This window comes from Polistes dominula, unplaced genomic scaffold (assembly GCF_049000335.1).
Source record: "Polistes dominula isolate Pdom_NZ unplaced genomic scaffold, Pdom_raw_medaka contig_15, whole genome shotgun sequence".
Lineage (NCBI taxonomy): Eukaryota > Metazoa > Arthropoda > Insecta > Hymenoptera > Vespidae > Polistes > Polistes dominula.
In genome coordinates this window covers 8,025,800-8,041,240 of record NW_028300915.1, presented here as the reverse complement: position 1 = coordinate 8,041,240, position 15,441 = coordinate 8,025,800, and the positions used below count along the sequence as shown (strand labels likewise).

The 15,441-nt window shown below is 29.9% G+C and overlaps 2 protein-coding genes across 19 annotated transcripts in view; both read right to left on the bottom strand.

Annotated features, from left to right (window-relative positions):
- The window catches only part of PIP5K59B (Phosphatidylinositol 4-phosphate 5-kinase 59B), a 46,989-nt gene that overhangs the window by 11,982 nt on the left and 19,566 nt on the right, over positions 1-15,441 (bottom strand). For 8 of the 18 annotated variants that reach the window (XM_089170360.1, XM_089170361.1, XM_089170359.1 and 5 more), the window contains 5 exons: positions 14,965-15,042; positions 11,264-11,317; positions 10,199-10,579; positions 6,859-7,066; positions 5,119-5,330 (listed from right to left, as the gene is read on the bottom strand). In XM_089170360.1, coding sequence (XP_089026486.1) covers positions 5,119-5,330; positions 6,859-7,066; positions 10,199-10,579; positions 11,264-11,317; positions 14,965-15,042 — 933 coding nt within the window. Of the gene's footprint in view, positions 1-484; positions 2,537-5,118; positions 5,331-6,858; positions 7,067-10,198; positions 10,580-11,263; positions 11,318-14,964; positions 15,043-15,441 lie in introns of those variants that run through there. The other 10 variants (XM_089170354.1, XM_089170358.1, XM_089170366.1 and 7 more) reach the window with 8 other exon arrangements.
- LOC149033227 (uncharacterized) lies at positions 6,976-10,192 on the bottom strand. Its single transcript, XM_089170381.1, has one exon. It carries the CDS (start codon positions 9,999-10,001, stop codon positions 8,796-8,798), a length of 1,206 nt encoding a protein of 401 aa, XP_089026507.1. The 5' UTR covers positions 10,002-10,192; the 3' UTR covers positions 6,976-8,795.

Sequence of the window (15,441 nt, the reverse complement as noted above, 5' to 3'; positions counted from 1 at the left end):
CTATTTAGCGATCGTGTTGGCAAAAATAGACGAGTCTATTATCTAGCTGTTCTATTTATTAATTAAAGCTGATCATAAGATTCGTACTATCCAGAATTTTATAAAATAAATAATTTATTTTTATAAGTAAATTCATTATTTATAAACATAAAATCAAATTATTTATCCAATTATACATGTAATTGCACTTACAAAAAAATAACTTTGATCACGAATATTCTCGGTCCAATTTAACTGATTTTTTTTTCTAATTAAAACAATAATAAATAAATATGTACATATGTTCAGTTAGTTATAAGTTATGTATTAATTAAATAATAAGAAATGAGAAGATGTAACAAATGTTTGTAAAGGGAACGGGACCTTTGCAACCCGTAAAAAGGGCGAGTAACAAAGATAATAATATATAAATAAATAATGATAAATAAAATTCTTGATAGTAGGATCGAATCCTAAAAATGCATTGAAACGAAGACAAAAAAAAGTGCGTTCCTAGCATTGGTGTAAACGTTTAGTGAGTATATGTATTTCACAATTGTTTAATTGTTTTTCTATGTGTGTGTGTGTGTGTCTCGGCTCTAATTTGAGTGAAATAAAGCGTGTGTGATATAAGAGACTAAAAAAGTGGTTGTGCTTCAGGCTTGATTAGGCGTAGATTTAAAAAATTAAGTGAATATCGTGGTTTAAAACTTATCTCTAAACTCGTGGTTGATCCTAAGCGACGGTCGATGCTCGATTAGGTCAATTATATTATATGACAATTATATAAAGAGAGTTGACGAAAGCATTTAAATAAAAACAGAATTTAATAAAGAAAGAATATAGAGAAGAGAAGAGAAGAGAAGAGAAGAGACAGATAACGGATCAAGATCAACAAGGAGAGAAAAAGAAGAAGAAGAAGAAGATGAAAGAAGAAGAGAAGAAAGATTAAAAAATATCAAAATTGGAGCAAACATTTTTTACGTGATTTTCAATTCTAATTATTCTTTTTCGAGATCTTTTTATAAGTTAACTTTGTTGTCATATTGTACAAACCTAATCGTAAACTTGTATGATTATAAAAGAGAGTACTTATTTTTTAAAATCACTTTGAAACTTTTGGCCCACTTATTTTTTTTTTATTAGAGAAAGTTTTATTCGTGTAAATGATTAATTGAACTTTTTCTCTCCTTCTTTTTTGTATTTAACCCTTTCGCTACGGTGGGCCTCGCCGCGGAGTACCTCGTCTAGAACGGAGCGACGTACCGAAAGTAAGAACATTAAGTGCGCGCAGTCTTTAGCATTCGGAGCCTTTTGTCTCAAAAACGACTTTGTGACATTACTTTTAGAAACAAAATGATTTGTGTTCATAATTTTTCCATGGATATATTTTTAATTCAACAATACAATTAATAATACACGAAGCGATACCATTTATCTTAACATTTGGTTCCATTTTTGGAGCGGGTGACTATAGTCACCCGTCGTGTGCGGGTGTCGTTTTGTGGCGGGTGACTATAGTCACCCGTAGTAGTGAAAGGGTTAATTGTATTTTTGTTTTGTTTTGATAGTTTGATTAATTTGAAAATGTTTTTCTTGTTGTTTCTTTAGTAATGTATTTAGCTTTATTGTCACAATCATTTTATTTGATAGTCGCATAAAATGAAAAAAATAAATCAAATATGTAAATATACATGACAACAATGATTTATATATAGAATCAAAATCAGTTAAACAGGGCTATAAATGAAGGGTATTATTAAGAGTAAGTATATATATATATACATTTACGTATGTATTGTATATTGTAATTGTTTTTGATGTATATTGTAAATTTATGACAGCATACCTTGAGTTCTTTTTAAATTATTTTGCCCTCTTTTTTTTTTAATTACTATTTCTAATTCTTTTTTAAGTGAATAATTATTTCGAACATAATCTCGAAAGCGTCTATCGAAAATAATCAATTTTTTTTCAAATTTGAAGAATTTTTTTCAATTCTTTTTTTTTATCATACTTCTTATTATTCTTTATTATTATTATTATTATTCATATTATTAGAATAAAAAATAATAATAACAATTATTACTATAATTATTTTGAAAGAATAAACGCTTTCGAAATGGCAGTTTATATAAACGTCCAGTAGTGCCATTTTTCGATCACTTAGAGGGGAGGCAGGGCACTCGAAGAGTTGTGTGTATGTGTGTGTGTGTGTGAATTAAATACGTTTCCTCGCAACACTTACGGACGATAACCTTGAAATACAATCTACAACATATAGATAACGAGATTAGATTTTAGGCACTGAGTTATTTGTTGTATTTTTGTTTCTTCTTTTTTATGATCTTTTTCTTGCTTTTTTTTTATTTCATTTCTTAAGATTTTTTAAACCCTTATTCTCTTTTTTTTCTCTCTCTCTTTTTCTTTCTCTCAATTTCTTATTCTCCCACTCTTTCTCTTTCATTCTTAGAAAAAAAAAAAGAAATTCGTCAATTAACTTAACACTTTCTCCTACGATTAGAACGAGTTACGAAATTATCCTGGCTAACGATACCTGCAAGTATAAAGAAATAATCAAAGGCAATGGTGATGCGTATCAAATATGTTTTTGCTCTTTTTCTAATCACTTGCTTAGAAAACAATTAATAAAATTTAAAGAAAACTCGTTATAGTGAAGTATCAATGATGTTTTTATATGTTACGATTAATTTTTTCTTTTTTTTATCTAAAGTTACAATAATCGGATATTCGAATTAGAAAAACAATACATTAAAAGATTATTAATAGTAATAAAAAATGTTAGTTATAATATCCACGACGTGTTTATGTAACTTTCAATTACTTTTTCGTATCTAAAGCTAATTTCGTTAGGCAGTTGAATTTATGTAGAAAAAAAAAATATTAGAAAACTAATCATAAAATATCTATTCGTGTCGTATTCATTTTGTTTATGTACGAGGGTTGGAACTTAAATAGTGGCAACTATTTATTCAAAACCGATACAAAAGAGTTACATGTTTGTACCTTCACACATGTTTACTGTCCTTCAAAGTAGTCACCAGTGTTGTGTAGAACCCGTTGTCAGCGATGTGAAAGGCGTAGTATACCGTTAGCAGAGCCTGTTCTGTTGATGGTGCGTATGGAGCGGTCTACTGCCTGTCGAATCTCTGGAATAGTTCTGAAGCGAATGTCACCATGGGTTCCGCATGAATTGACAGAAATGCAGAAATGGATGCGTTACGATGCTGCTCAGACGCACTTAGAGCGCTATGAGCGCGAAGCAGAGGCTTTCTTACGCCGTATTGTAACACTGGATGAGACATGGCAGTAGACCGCTCCACTCGCATCATCAACAGAACAGGCTCTGCTAACGGTATACTACGCCTTCCACATCGCTGGCAACGGGTTCTACACAACGCTGGTGACTACTTTGAAGGACAGTAACAGGTGCAAACATGTAACTTTTTTGTACCGGTTGTGAATAAATAGTTGCCACTATTTAAGTTCCAACCCTCGTATATACGTTATATATATTTTTTTTATCTATAGTCATTATAGTTGACAAATTGTATTAATTTTTTCGAAAATTTATTCTTTTGCATTTGTTTTATTGTTGTTTTTTTTTTTTAATTAATTAATAACACTTCGAGTATGTTTGAAAAAGAAATATTGACAACTAATTAATTTTCAAATAGAAGTTTTGTTATAAAGTAAATGAAATGATTGTATGAATTTAATTGTTAAACTAACTCGAAGTGTTAAAAGCTTATTGTTTGTTTATTATTTCTTCGAGCCAAGCGTGTTACTTTTCTTTCTAATATATGAATGTTTCATTTAATATTAATTAGAATTAATAATATACTTCAATTTAGAGATGTCTTGTTGAATTCGGAATGTAAAATGAGTCACGATTTTATGATGTATCAAAAAGTATAGATAATACAAAAAAATAATTATTTCAATATAATAAACTAAAATAGTTACTAGTTACGTTAATAATACAAAAAAATAAAACAACAACAAAAATATGAAAGCTACACCTATTTTTTTTGAACGTACTGAATCAGGCCACTATATAATTCTAATTAAATTATAAATTGCCGTCATATATATATATGTATGACTTTATTTACATATATAAATTAAGAATAAAATATTAAACCTTTTAATTGTTGTGCGTCATTATAGTTGTTTGCTTTTAAATGAAGATTTCTTTCAATGAAGAACTATAATTATTTATTTATATTTCTTGTTTGCTTTGAAAGCCGTGTACGGTGCATGATAGCGGTGGAAATTTATGTTTATTTTCAATTTAATTTTCAGTGACGATCTTATATTTTCTAATTGGACAATAATTAATGTCGGAATTTTGGTTATTTGATTTAATTATTAAATATTAATGCATTTCTTGAAAATAATTTTATATATAAATAAACACTATTAGTAAGTTTTTTTTAAATTAAAAACTTTTCAAATTACTTATGTGACATAATATTGCTATTACACTCTAATCGTCTCATTATTATTAAATTTATATTTATTTCGATATAAAATATTTAGAATTCCGATACAACTTATTGACCAACCCAATAACATAAACTAACATTATTTAAAACTTTAACGTAGCATCCTTGATAATTTTGATTATATGCACTTTACTGTCAAACAATCCGTATAAGCGACACACTTTTTTCACAACCATATTCACCATAACTAAAAGGTTAAAAACAAGAATGTTATCATTTTCCAAATAGGGTCTGATTTAAATACGTTTATTTAATACAGCGAACGAGACATTGATGATGGAAACATAATCAATTTTCAGACCCATAAACTCATTGTTAATCCTATCGTTAATTAATGAATTAATTATATCAATAAATAAATAAATAAATAAATTATTATTGTCTTCTTTTTTTAAAGTGGTCATGTGTTAGAATCTGATAAAAGAAGATGATAAATAGAGAATAAGAAAAAGATGATGATGATGATGATTAAGAGGATTAAGGAGAAGGAGAAGACGGAAAAGACGAAGAAGAAGAAGAAGAAGAAGAAGAAGAAGAAGAGGAAGAAGACGTAATCATTGAAACCATCTTCAAGATTTGTAGTAGATGTTGAGGGCGTAGATGAACTTACCTATATCACCACTGCTTGAACTTTCAGTAAAAGATGGTGTCCCTTCCGTCCAAGTAGGTGTTGATCCTTCAGCACTACCAGCAGGTGGTGTCCACGTTAAGCCGCCTCCACCACGACTGCTACCACCACTTTCAACGCTTAGCGATGATTTAGTTTCCCTACCACCGCTACCACTTCCACTTCCACTACTCTCCAAGTGTACGTCCGATATACTGAAGATAATAATGTTTATGTTTTTATTATATATAATCTTACGTTGGTTATTGATTATGATAATAATTTGTTTATATTATTATGTATAGAAATTAATTCGGTGCCTTGATAATAAACACGTTGATTGTCGTGTACATCACCGATGACCTTAACACGAACGATAATAAAAATACATAATTGAACCGTTTATTTTGAAAGTGACTTAAGTCCATTTTCCAAAAAAAACCGAGTTAGCTATCGTAATAGTTACATTTTTACATGATCTTTTCATTCTAAAGATACTTGTTATTAATATTATGTCGTCCCCAAAGTTTCTTTTCTTTTCTTTTTTTTTTTTTAGTAATTTTACGCGTAGAATATTTTTTATGTTGAGTAATATACAATATATAAAAAGGTAATATAGAGTAGAATCGATATTATTTAGTAAAATAACATAAAATAAATAATGTTATGCAACTTATCACCAAGAAAAAGCAAGAAATTTTTGGGACGACCTAATATAATTCATTAAGATTTGGTAATACGAAAATTTGCTGGTTAATGAAGTGATGAATAAGTTCATTTTGAAAGTGTCCTAAGTCTAATCATAGCCATCTAAAACATAATATTTCTTATATAATGTTAATTATGCTAATTGGGATGATAAATTCGACACCTTTAGAAACCGAAAAACATTATTCTATTGTACTACTATGCCCTATTTGTTATCAGTAATTTTTAAATTTAATCCAACGCAAACCCTTGAATATGTTAATTCGAAAATAAATGGGCTTAGGTCACTTTCAAGGTAAACGACTCAATTAGAGTAAATATCGATATTGATAAATTTTTAAATACTACTATTGTTTTTAGATGGGTTTAAAGAAAATAATGACATATACAACATGCAAAAATAATTTTATAATTACAAGAAAATTGTGCATGACATATAACGACTTTTTTTCTGTACATAATTGCTTGATAAAATACAATCTTCATCATCAGACTATTTCACTAAATACATTGTTAACATCATTCTAAAATCGGAAATTAAAATAGTTTTTCGAATTACTTGTTTGTATAACACCATTTAATTTACAGCACAAGTAATCAGTAAAAGTTTTATTGTCTATTTCCTATAACATTTTATAGTTCTTCACAGTGGTGAATTATAAGTAGCCGTTTAATTAGACAAATCAATAACAGATTTCCATAAATTTTAATTTACTATCATTTTTGGGTAGTTTAAAACAACTGATAATTACAAAAATGGTCTACAACGCCTCGAGGGTCACCGGTGACGTCCATAATAAAAAATTCATATAGGCGTCACAGGTAAATCACCGGAAATGTGCGCAGCAATCAACGTATTAAATAATTTCTATAACTTTTATTTAAATATAAATAATCAATTAACTTCTGTAAATATTATTTTTTAAATAACAAATGTAAAGATCGTTCAAAATTGTATTTCTATGCGGAGAAAAATGGAGAATATAAAAAAAAATTTATCAGTAAGTTCGAAAAATAATTTTGATGTTTTTTTACCTGACTGCATCATGATTTGATTTGGTAAGAGTGACATGATGAACGACCTTGTTGTGTTTGGAATGGGCACTGCTCAAGCTGCTGGTGAGTATACTTGTAGTAACAGCCTGCTGTAGATGACCACCGGAAGCCAGTGTCTGGTCGTTAGACCGGACTACATCGTCAAAAGGTGGGGGCGGGGTGGAACAGGTAGAGGGGAGGGTGCCACCTACAAAAAGCGCAACTACATTAGCTACTAATGAACACTTGACATTCTGCAATTTACCGATTATTTTGTCTTTGCTTTTTTCTATTATTATTATTATATTTATTATTACTATAGCTGTCAATCTAAAAGGGAGCGTTTTTATTCGTGTACGTGTTGAGATTTTTTTTTCAACAAAACTTTTTTAAGATGCTTTTATAAGGAGATGAAAAGAGTAAAATTAAATCTAACAGAAAAGCGATCGTAAAAATCGTGGGGGGGGGGAGGGGAATATTATCATTCAATTCTGATTGTATTTTTTTTTGTAAATAATTGAAATATTTTTCTTCAATTTTTTTTTCTTTCTGAGGTATGGGAGTTGAGGAGAAATATTATAATGAATTTATTAAACAAGCTTTTGTTAAAAATTGTTAAATAGAACAAACAAAATGTACGTGTTCGAAAAATGTTTTCTTTTTTTAAACTACGCAAGCAGGAATGGATCATAATAAAATATATATATTGTACAAGGAATAAATATTGGAGATAAGAGGGATGATACTGCGATCAAAAGAAAGTTAAACATTCTAATCGCGTGAACGCCCCTTTTTTCATCTCCGTAATACAAAATATGCATTAAAAAAGTGCAAATAGCAATAAAACCAAGCAAAATCTCGAAGCAAACAACGCCAAGCATAAGCTAATTCTCATGGCCATATATATACATATATATGTATATACACACACACAAATTACTAATATCTTCATATATATTATAATATATAAATTATATATAAATCAGTGCTTTTCAATTTAATACTAACGACCCCGTACGGTGTCGTAAGCATTTGGGTAAAATTAAAAAATTTCACAAATACCTGAAAATTAATTTAAAAATGTGAGAACATGACACGTATAGAATTTCTATGAATGAAATGGGGGTAAAGGGAATCGTTAAGTGGAAAAATTTGAGAAGCCCCTATATATATAATATATATATATATATATATATATATATATAAATAATTATATATAATAAATGATATATATTATATTATACAATATGTATACATATATATATATAAGAGAAAGAGAGACAGAGAGAGATAGAGAGAGATAAAAAGCTAAACAGTTAAATATAAAAGGTCCTATGCATGCAATAATGTCTTTCGAAGATACTCGAACACAACGAAAACATCCACATAATCGATATCGTTTCCTTATCTTTTTATTTGATATTTTAATTATGTTTTATTTGTTTAATACGCCTCAGTCGATATTCCAATATCGACGTTTGGGATTGATGTAACGAAGATAAAGATACTAAATAAATGTGAGAGGATTAAAATTGATTTTAAATAAACTCGTTCAACTTATTCTGTTGAATTTATCATATTTTTTTAACAATTCCCCTAACACACAGAACTTTTAATCCAAAAGAATGAATAAAATCAAAAGGAACAACTTTTATATTCAATAAATACGTCAAAGAAAAATTTCAAAATAAAAAAAAAATATGTTAAAAAAAAAAAAAATATAGAAAAATAAATAGATGAGATGCAGAGATGGATGTAAGATAAAATTAAGAAAATAATTTCTTTGTAAATGTGTTTTTGCGTATATGTGGTAATTGTATATGTATTAATCCCAGTTTTGTGTTCCACTAGCATGCAGAAATAAATAAGTATGTATGTTTATATACGTGTATCGATTATTTCTCATCGATGTAATTGTTAGAATCGTAAACTAGAATCTATTTGTTTAATGATGATTGAGTATTTTTGTAACTGTGCAAGAACGAGTAATTCGGTTTCAATTTGTCGGATTTATCTTTTAAATACTTTCCCTCGACGTGCCCTTCCGTCGAAGGAAAATTTTCATCTCGAATAGCAGTCTTTTTATCCAATCCACTTTTCATTTTCATCATTTTCGATTCTTTTCGAGTAAATTTGGTCAAAAATTTGCCGGATTGTGGTTCCTTCGAACTGGTGGAAGCCATTGGACTAAAAATTCTTTCCCGATGATCTTTTCTAACGTTTCCTAATCTTTGATCGACCTGATCATAGTAGTATATCGAACGTTGATAAGAAGTTTCAACATTTTTAATATCGATGTTGACGTTATCGCAGGATGCTGTACCATCAACGTAAGTGCTAGAACATGGATCCTTTTCCAAGGACACTTTCTCGATTTCTTTTATGATCCTTTTTTGTCCAGTCTCATCAAAATCTCGAGTGAATTGTTTCTTCATATTTGGTATTGGTACCAATCTTTTCTTTCTTTTGATTGATGATTTTTCTTTGATTTTTTTTAACATACGATTTTCTTTCTTAATTTCGAGAATTTTTGATTGATTCTGATCGCTCGTTCTAGAGATAATATTGGTTGACACGTTTGGAAGTCTCTCATTTGAATCAAACATTTTCCAAGATCGAGATTTTTGATCGAATGGAATATCCGATCGATTTTGTCGAGTAATCGCAGTAATCGTATTGATGGAAGCATCGATTTCCATCTGTTTACGTTTCATACGTTCGTGATAAGTTTCCGAATGTTTTTTATCTTTTCGTGACATTTTATAATTCATGAGGTCATCTCTTGAAGCTGGGTTTATGAAATAAGTGAATTTAGCCATATGATCGATTTTCTTAATTGGTTTAGAAATGTCTTCGATAGGATATGATTTGGCTGACTTCATTGTTACGTCTGTCGTAGATTTGCATTTCCTTCTTTCAGGTCTGAAAGGATAAGGACTTGTTTTGATGAAGTAACGATTGTCGATCTTTTCAACACTAACGAATTCCTCTTCTTCGTCGTCTTGTTGCTCGGGTGATTCCTCGAGGATGACACCCCTGTTTCGGATGGCATCATTGATGAGGGGTAGGTTCTCATGGCAATGTGGTAAAAAGGCTGGAGTGGATGCATGAGCATGCAAGGCGTCGTAGATCTCGGCCGACATTATTGGATATTCTTTGGTGCCGATGGTGGTGGTGGTGGTAGTAGTGGTGATGGTGGTAGTGTCGAAAATGGTTGTGAGGGTGTCGAAAGTAGTAGTAATAGTAGTAGAAGTATTATAGGGTAAGGGACGGTGATGCAGGATAGTCGAACTGTCATGCAAGCGGTATTGTCTGCTCGTGATTAGGGCTGCTTCGTCACCTCGACTGGAAGTTATCGAAGACGAGGAGGTTGTGGTAGGTCCAGGTGATCTGGCAGACCTTGCACCTGAGCCTCTAGGTGGAACAGGTGGTGGAACCTTTCCAGAAGGTACCAGATTAGGATTAGGAGGACTCGCACTACTTCTTCCCTTCAATACGGCCGGGTAACTGGTTGCTGTTGTTGATGATTTCCCAATCACTCCACCACCCAAAGCGTTCTGTTCTTGATGGGGAACAGTTTGAGTGATGCCTAAGCTCAATGGTGGTGGACTTACTGGACCAGCTGCTAGATTTACAGGTGTGGAAGTGGCAATTGGGACCGAACCACTCGACATAACTGTGCTGGTAGTAGAAGGTGCGATATCCGTTGGGCTGCCGCCTGCTTCGTCATTGGTTGTCAAAATCGAATTTAGTCATTGTATTTGTTTTTTTTTTCATCCCGTGAAGAACAGTTTTGTTGTCCGATACGATGACGTTCGGTTTGGAACCACGAGAGGAAGAGATGTGGAGAGAGACAGAGAGAGAAAAAGAGAGAGAAAGAGAAGAAAGAAAATAGAGAGAAGCCGAATGAGACTGATTCGCGTTTATACGAATCGAGCGATGCAACGTTCATTTCTTTCGTCTTATTTCTTAGGAATTTTTTTCTTTTTAACAAATAATATTATTTATTATTTACATAAAATGGATTCCTTCAGGGGATTTACGACATGCACTAGATGGGCCAATGTTACGTCGAACAACGATGAAATGTTTGTTGTATCGCCCGTTAATTTATTTTTTATTTTTTTTATTTTATTAATATGAATAATGTATGAAAAATGTTGATAATATTCTTGAAATGACGTTACGTATAATTTCCATATTTCTACGATTTTAATTTCGAACAAAACAACGAACAATAGATAGTTTTTTCGTTTTTTTTTCTTTTTATTATTATTTAAAATATAAGAAGTTATCCGATAGAAAAGAAGAAAGATATAATGATCAATCAATCCATGAAGGATCGATATTATTAGAAAGATATCAGCGATTAACGAAATAAAAATTGAGATCGTGTGAGACTCACCGGGCTTCGTGGGTGACGTAGCATGCATTGTCGAGGTTCCCATAGCCGCCACTGCTAAACCACCATACAACACCATATACCATTACCGTAATTAGAGCAATGTGCCTGGCTTTTAATGCGATCGGACAGAGAAAAATTATTTTTCTTTTTCTGCATCCATCGTTTCTTATTCCGAACATTGTCGAATCTTAATGTCTGAGGATTTTGAAATTTGGTTCTCTGTCCCATCGCACAGTGGGATATTTACATTCGAAAACTGGCCAAATATGTAAATTTTAAAAACTTTACATGATTAATAATATTTCATCTTTTAGTTCCTAAATATAGGTGTTTAGGTTAAAAAATGTTGAGCCTAACATGAAAAAAATTTTATTGAGGTCAAACTCACTTTTATTTAAAAAAAGAAATAATAAATTATTTTTTAGGAACTCGAAAACTTTTTAATTCATTTTCGTATATGCAAGTAAACTGTCATATTTCTTTTCCCGTAAACAACAGTTTATTAGCAAACTACAATAGATTACTGAAAAAAATGTTCTGCTTTATTAAAATATACTATAACTGTGTTATATTAAAAAACATCTTTTTCGTTAATTTTTAAATTTTATTATTTTTGTAAAATTTAATACGCACACGATATTTTTAGTATTTTATTCAGAATTTTATAAAATCCTTATTATGATATGTGTGCGATGTGAATGTTTAAAAGTTAAAATAATTTAAAAAAAAAAAATATATATATATATGGGCCGCCTATTTTGAAAGTGGCCTACCTCCATTTTCCAAAAAAATCGAGTTAGCTACTGTAATAGTTACATTTTTACATGATCTTTTCATTTTGAAGCAATTTGTTACAAATATATTTAAAACCATGAAGATATTATAACAAGAAAATTTGCCGATCAACAGAATGATGAAAAGTTTATTTTGAAAGTGGCTTATCTCCATTCGTCATTTATTATTTTCCGGTTGCACGTGGTTATTGTACAACTTCATGTTATGTATCAATAAAGCATTTGAGGTTGCTTATATTCCAAGTAAATATGATAATACTTTATTGTAAATAAAATGAGACAAAAAGATTTTGTATGAACAAAATTATTAGAAGACGCAATTTTGAAAAGGGTGAAGAATTCTGATGAAGAATCAATAAACTAGTTAAAAATATGTTGGATGCGTTTTGTCAGAAATAAACCGTATAAAATTTTCTACAAGACATCAATGAATAAGAATGAAAATTTGAAAGTCCTGAATTTATTACCATGTCGAGGTAGACCAAAAAAGTTCGAAAATACTGTATTGACACCACTATATAAAATATCAAACAAATTACAACAGCAAAATTTAAGGACATAATTGACTATTACGATATGTATCATCGGAACATCATGATTTCTTCAAATCTCTTTCACACACACAAAATGTAGATGAATAGTAAATTGTTTTGTAGGTTATATTTGTAATTTTGTAGGTTATTTAGTTAAAAAATATTTTGAATCGCATAAATTATGTTTCTGAAGTTTTTTAAAGATATGTAAAATAAATTGAGTATTGTTTTTTTTTCAATTTGAAGCATCTTAAATTATGTTGTATGGAGTTAGGTCCCTTCGAAAATTATAACAAATCAAATTGTTGATATTGACAATGGCCTAACTCCATTCGTGGTTAGAAAACGCATATTATTCATTTAATAATTGCCACTATTTTAATAGGAAATATAAATTTAAAGCCTTTAGATACACTTAAGCAGTATGACTCGTTAGTATCTTGTACGTATATTTTTCATTGCATTGAAACGCAAACCCTTCAATCGAACATAAATAAATGGAGGTAAGCCACTTTCAAAATAGGCGACTCATATATACATATATTTATCCAAAAATAAAATAAAATAAAATGTTTAGGAACTTATTGCTAGATGAATTAATAAAAATATTTTTAGCCAGCATTTGAATGAAAATATCTCCCTGTGCATTGGTTGCTCCTATTTGTTCAGATTTAAATACGCTATGCATATTTAGAGAAATCCAAGATTCGAGGAAGGGACGTTCGAAATGGCAGAAAGAAAAAAAGGGAATGACGTAATATCCAGAAACTGCTCGCATTCGTTTGGCATTCACCGTAGAAAAAGCTATATATGCATAGGTTCCTTGCAATTTGGCCGATAAAAGGATCAGGGCTGTATTCGGGGTGATTTGGGGTTGATTAGGTTAGGTGACAATAGTAAATAAGGGATGTCAACATGATAGAATAAAACAAGAAAAACCATGAGATATTCATTTCTTAACATAGAATAACTATATATATTTATAGGGAAAACGTTTCGCCATAAATTGGAGATAAATTGTGATCAGAAAAAGGGAAAAGTTAGGTTAACGTCAAACAATTCTCAACGTTAAGAAAAAGAAATAGAAAAAGAAAAAGAGAAAGAAAAAGAAAAAAAAATGAAAAAGAAAATGAAAATGAAAAAGAAAAAAAAATGAAAATGAAAAAGAGAATGAAAATAAAAAAGAAAATGAAAATAAAAAAGAAAACAAATGAAGATACTTCGTTTATAATTAAATACTATGGTAAAAGAGGGGAAGTGGTGAAGGAACATTCGATAATATTTTATCGGGTGGGGGGGGGATGGTAGATAATACACAGTGATACAAATATCGAAATACGTACATACTGATGTTCTTTTCGTTTGATTTTTGTGCCTTTTTCTTTTCTGTTTGTGACAACTCTCTCTGGATGATGGTAAAGAAAACCGTTTGGTGGGATCGAAGGGGTCTGCAGGACTTGTTTTTCTCGTTGTTCGGTTTTTCCCTCTTTTATTATTATTTTTTTTTTCTTTCTTTGTTCAAGTAGGATTCTCGAATTTCGGAACGGTGGTGAAGGTTTTGGATCTGGGCAATGGTAACTTGGGAATGCCGCATCTAATTTTACTGCACTTTTCGCTGTGCTTTGCTAACACGTGTGAAATTCAGCGCAAAGCCATTAGAAAAATATTCTCCAAAAGATCAAATTCGTAGATCGATAAGAATTTTGTCGTACTCATCGCATGATTTTTGGAACATTTTATAAACAAAATTACGTAACATATAATAAACTGTGAACTTTAAATAAATGTTTGACACGATATGAATTAGAAAAATGTAAAAAATTACAAATATTATAATACTTTGTATGAATTTGATCTTGTTTCTTTTAAATATTGTCTAATTAATAAAAAAAAATTTTACTGTGATTAATTATAATTAAAAATTTCCAAAAATCTATACAACTTTCTTTTCATTTATCGATTTAATTATTATCAAGCATCACTATTCACGTTGAAATTCATAATTAAAATAATTATTCGAAATTCTGTCCTTTAAATTAATTTTCTTTAACTTAATTCACACAGTATTGAAATCATCAAACTAATCTCAGTATATGCATAAATATTTGTATATCTTTACAGGATCCCGTATATTTATATTTGAAATATTTTTAAAAAATTTGGAATTCCCTTAAAGTAGGGTTAAAAAATAGGTAAAAAAAGCTTTATTTTTTAACAAAAAAATATTTCAACGTGAAAAAAGATCTCGTTTGCAGCGTAAATTTCGAAGCGGATCAAAATTTGTCAACAAATAGATAAGATTGGAACAATTCTCAATTGAAGTGAGACAAAATTTATAAAATAAAAAATAAATAATAAATGAATGTGGACTTACCGGTCGAATCGAAGTCACCCTCGAGTGGCCTCAACGGCCTCGTTATACTTTTTCTTTTTGATGGGGAATGTTTCAGTGCTGTAACAACACAAAACACAACATTTGCTGTAACTTCAGGTACGATTGGTTCATTACTATTGATTCTGTTAAAACTGAAACAACCATATTACAATAATAATAAAATTTAATGTTAAAGGAGTGTTCGTTTAAATGAATGAAGGAAATACCATTGATTTTATACGCTACTAAAGCTTAGTCAGTACCATAGCAAGTTTTTATTTTATTTTTTATAAAATATTATTTTTTTTATCCTTGCTACAACACCGATCGCTAATTATAATTCTAACATAATATATGTTTACATATAAGTATAATCTAAATCCTGTTTGATGTTTATTCTTCTTCTTCGTTCTACAAATTAACATAAATAATTTTTTTTCTATTTTTTTTTCTATAACAATGAAAAAAAAATGGGAA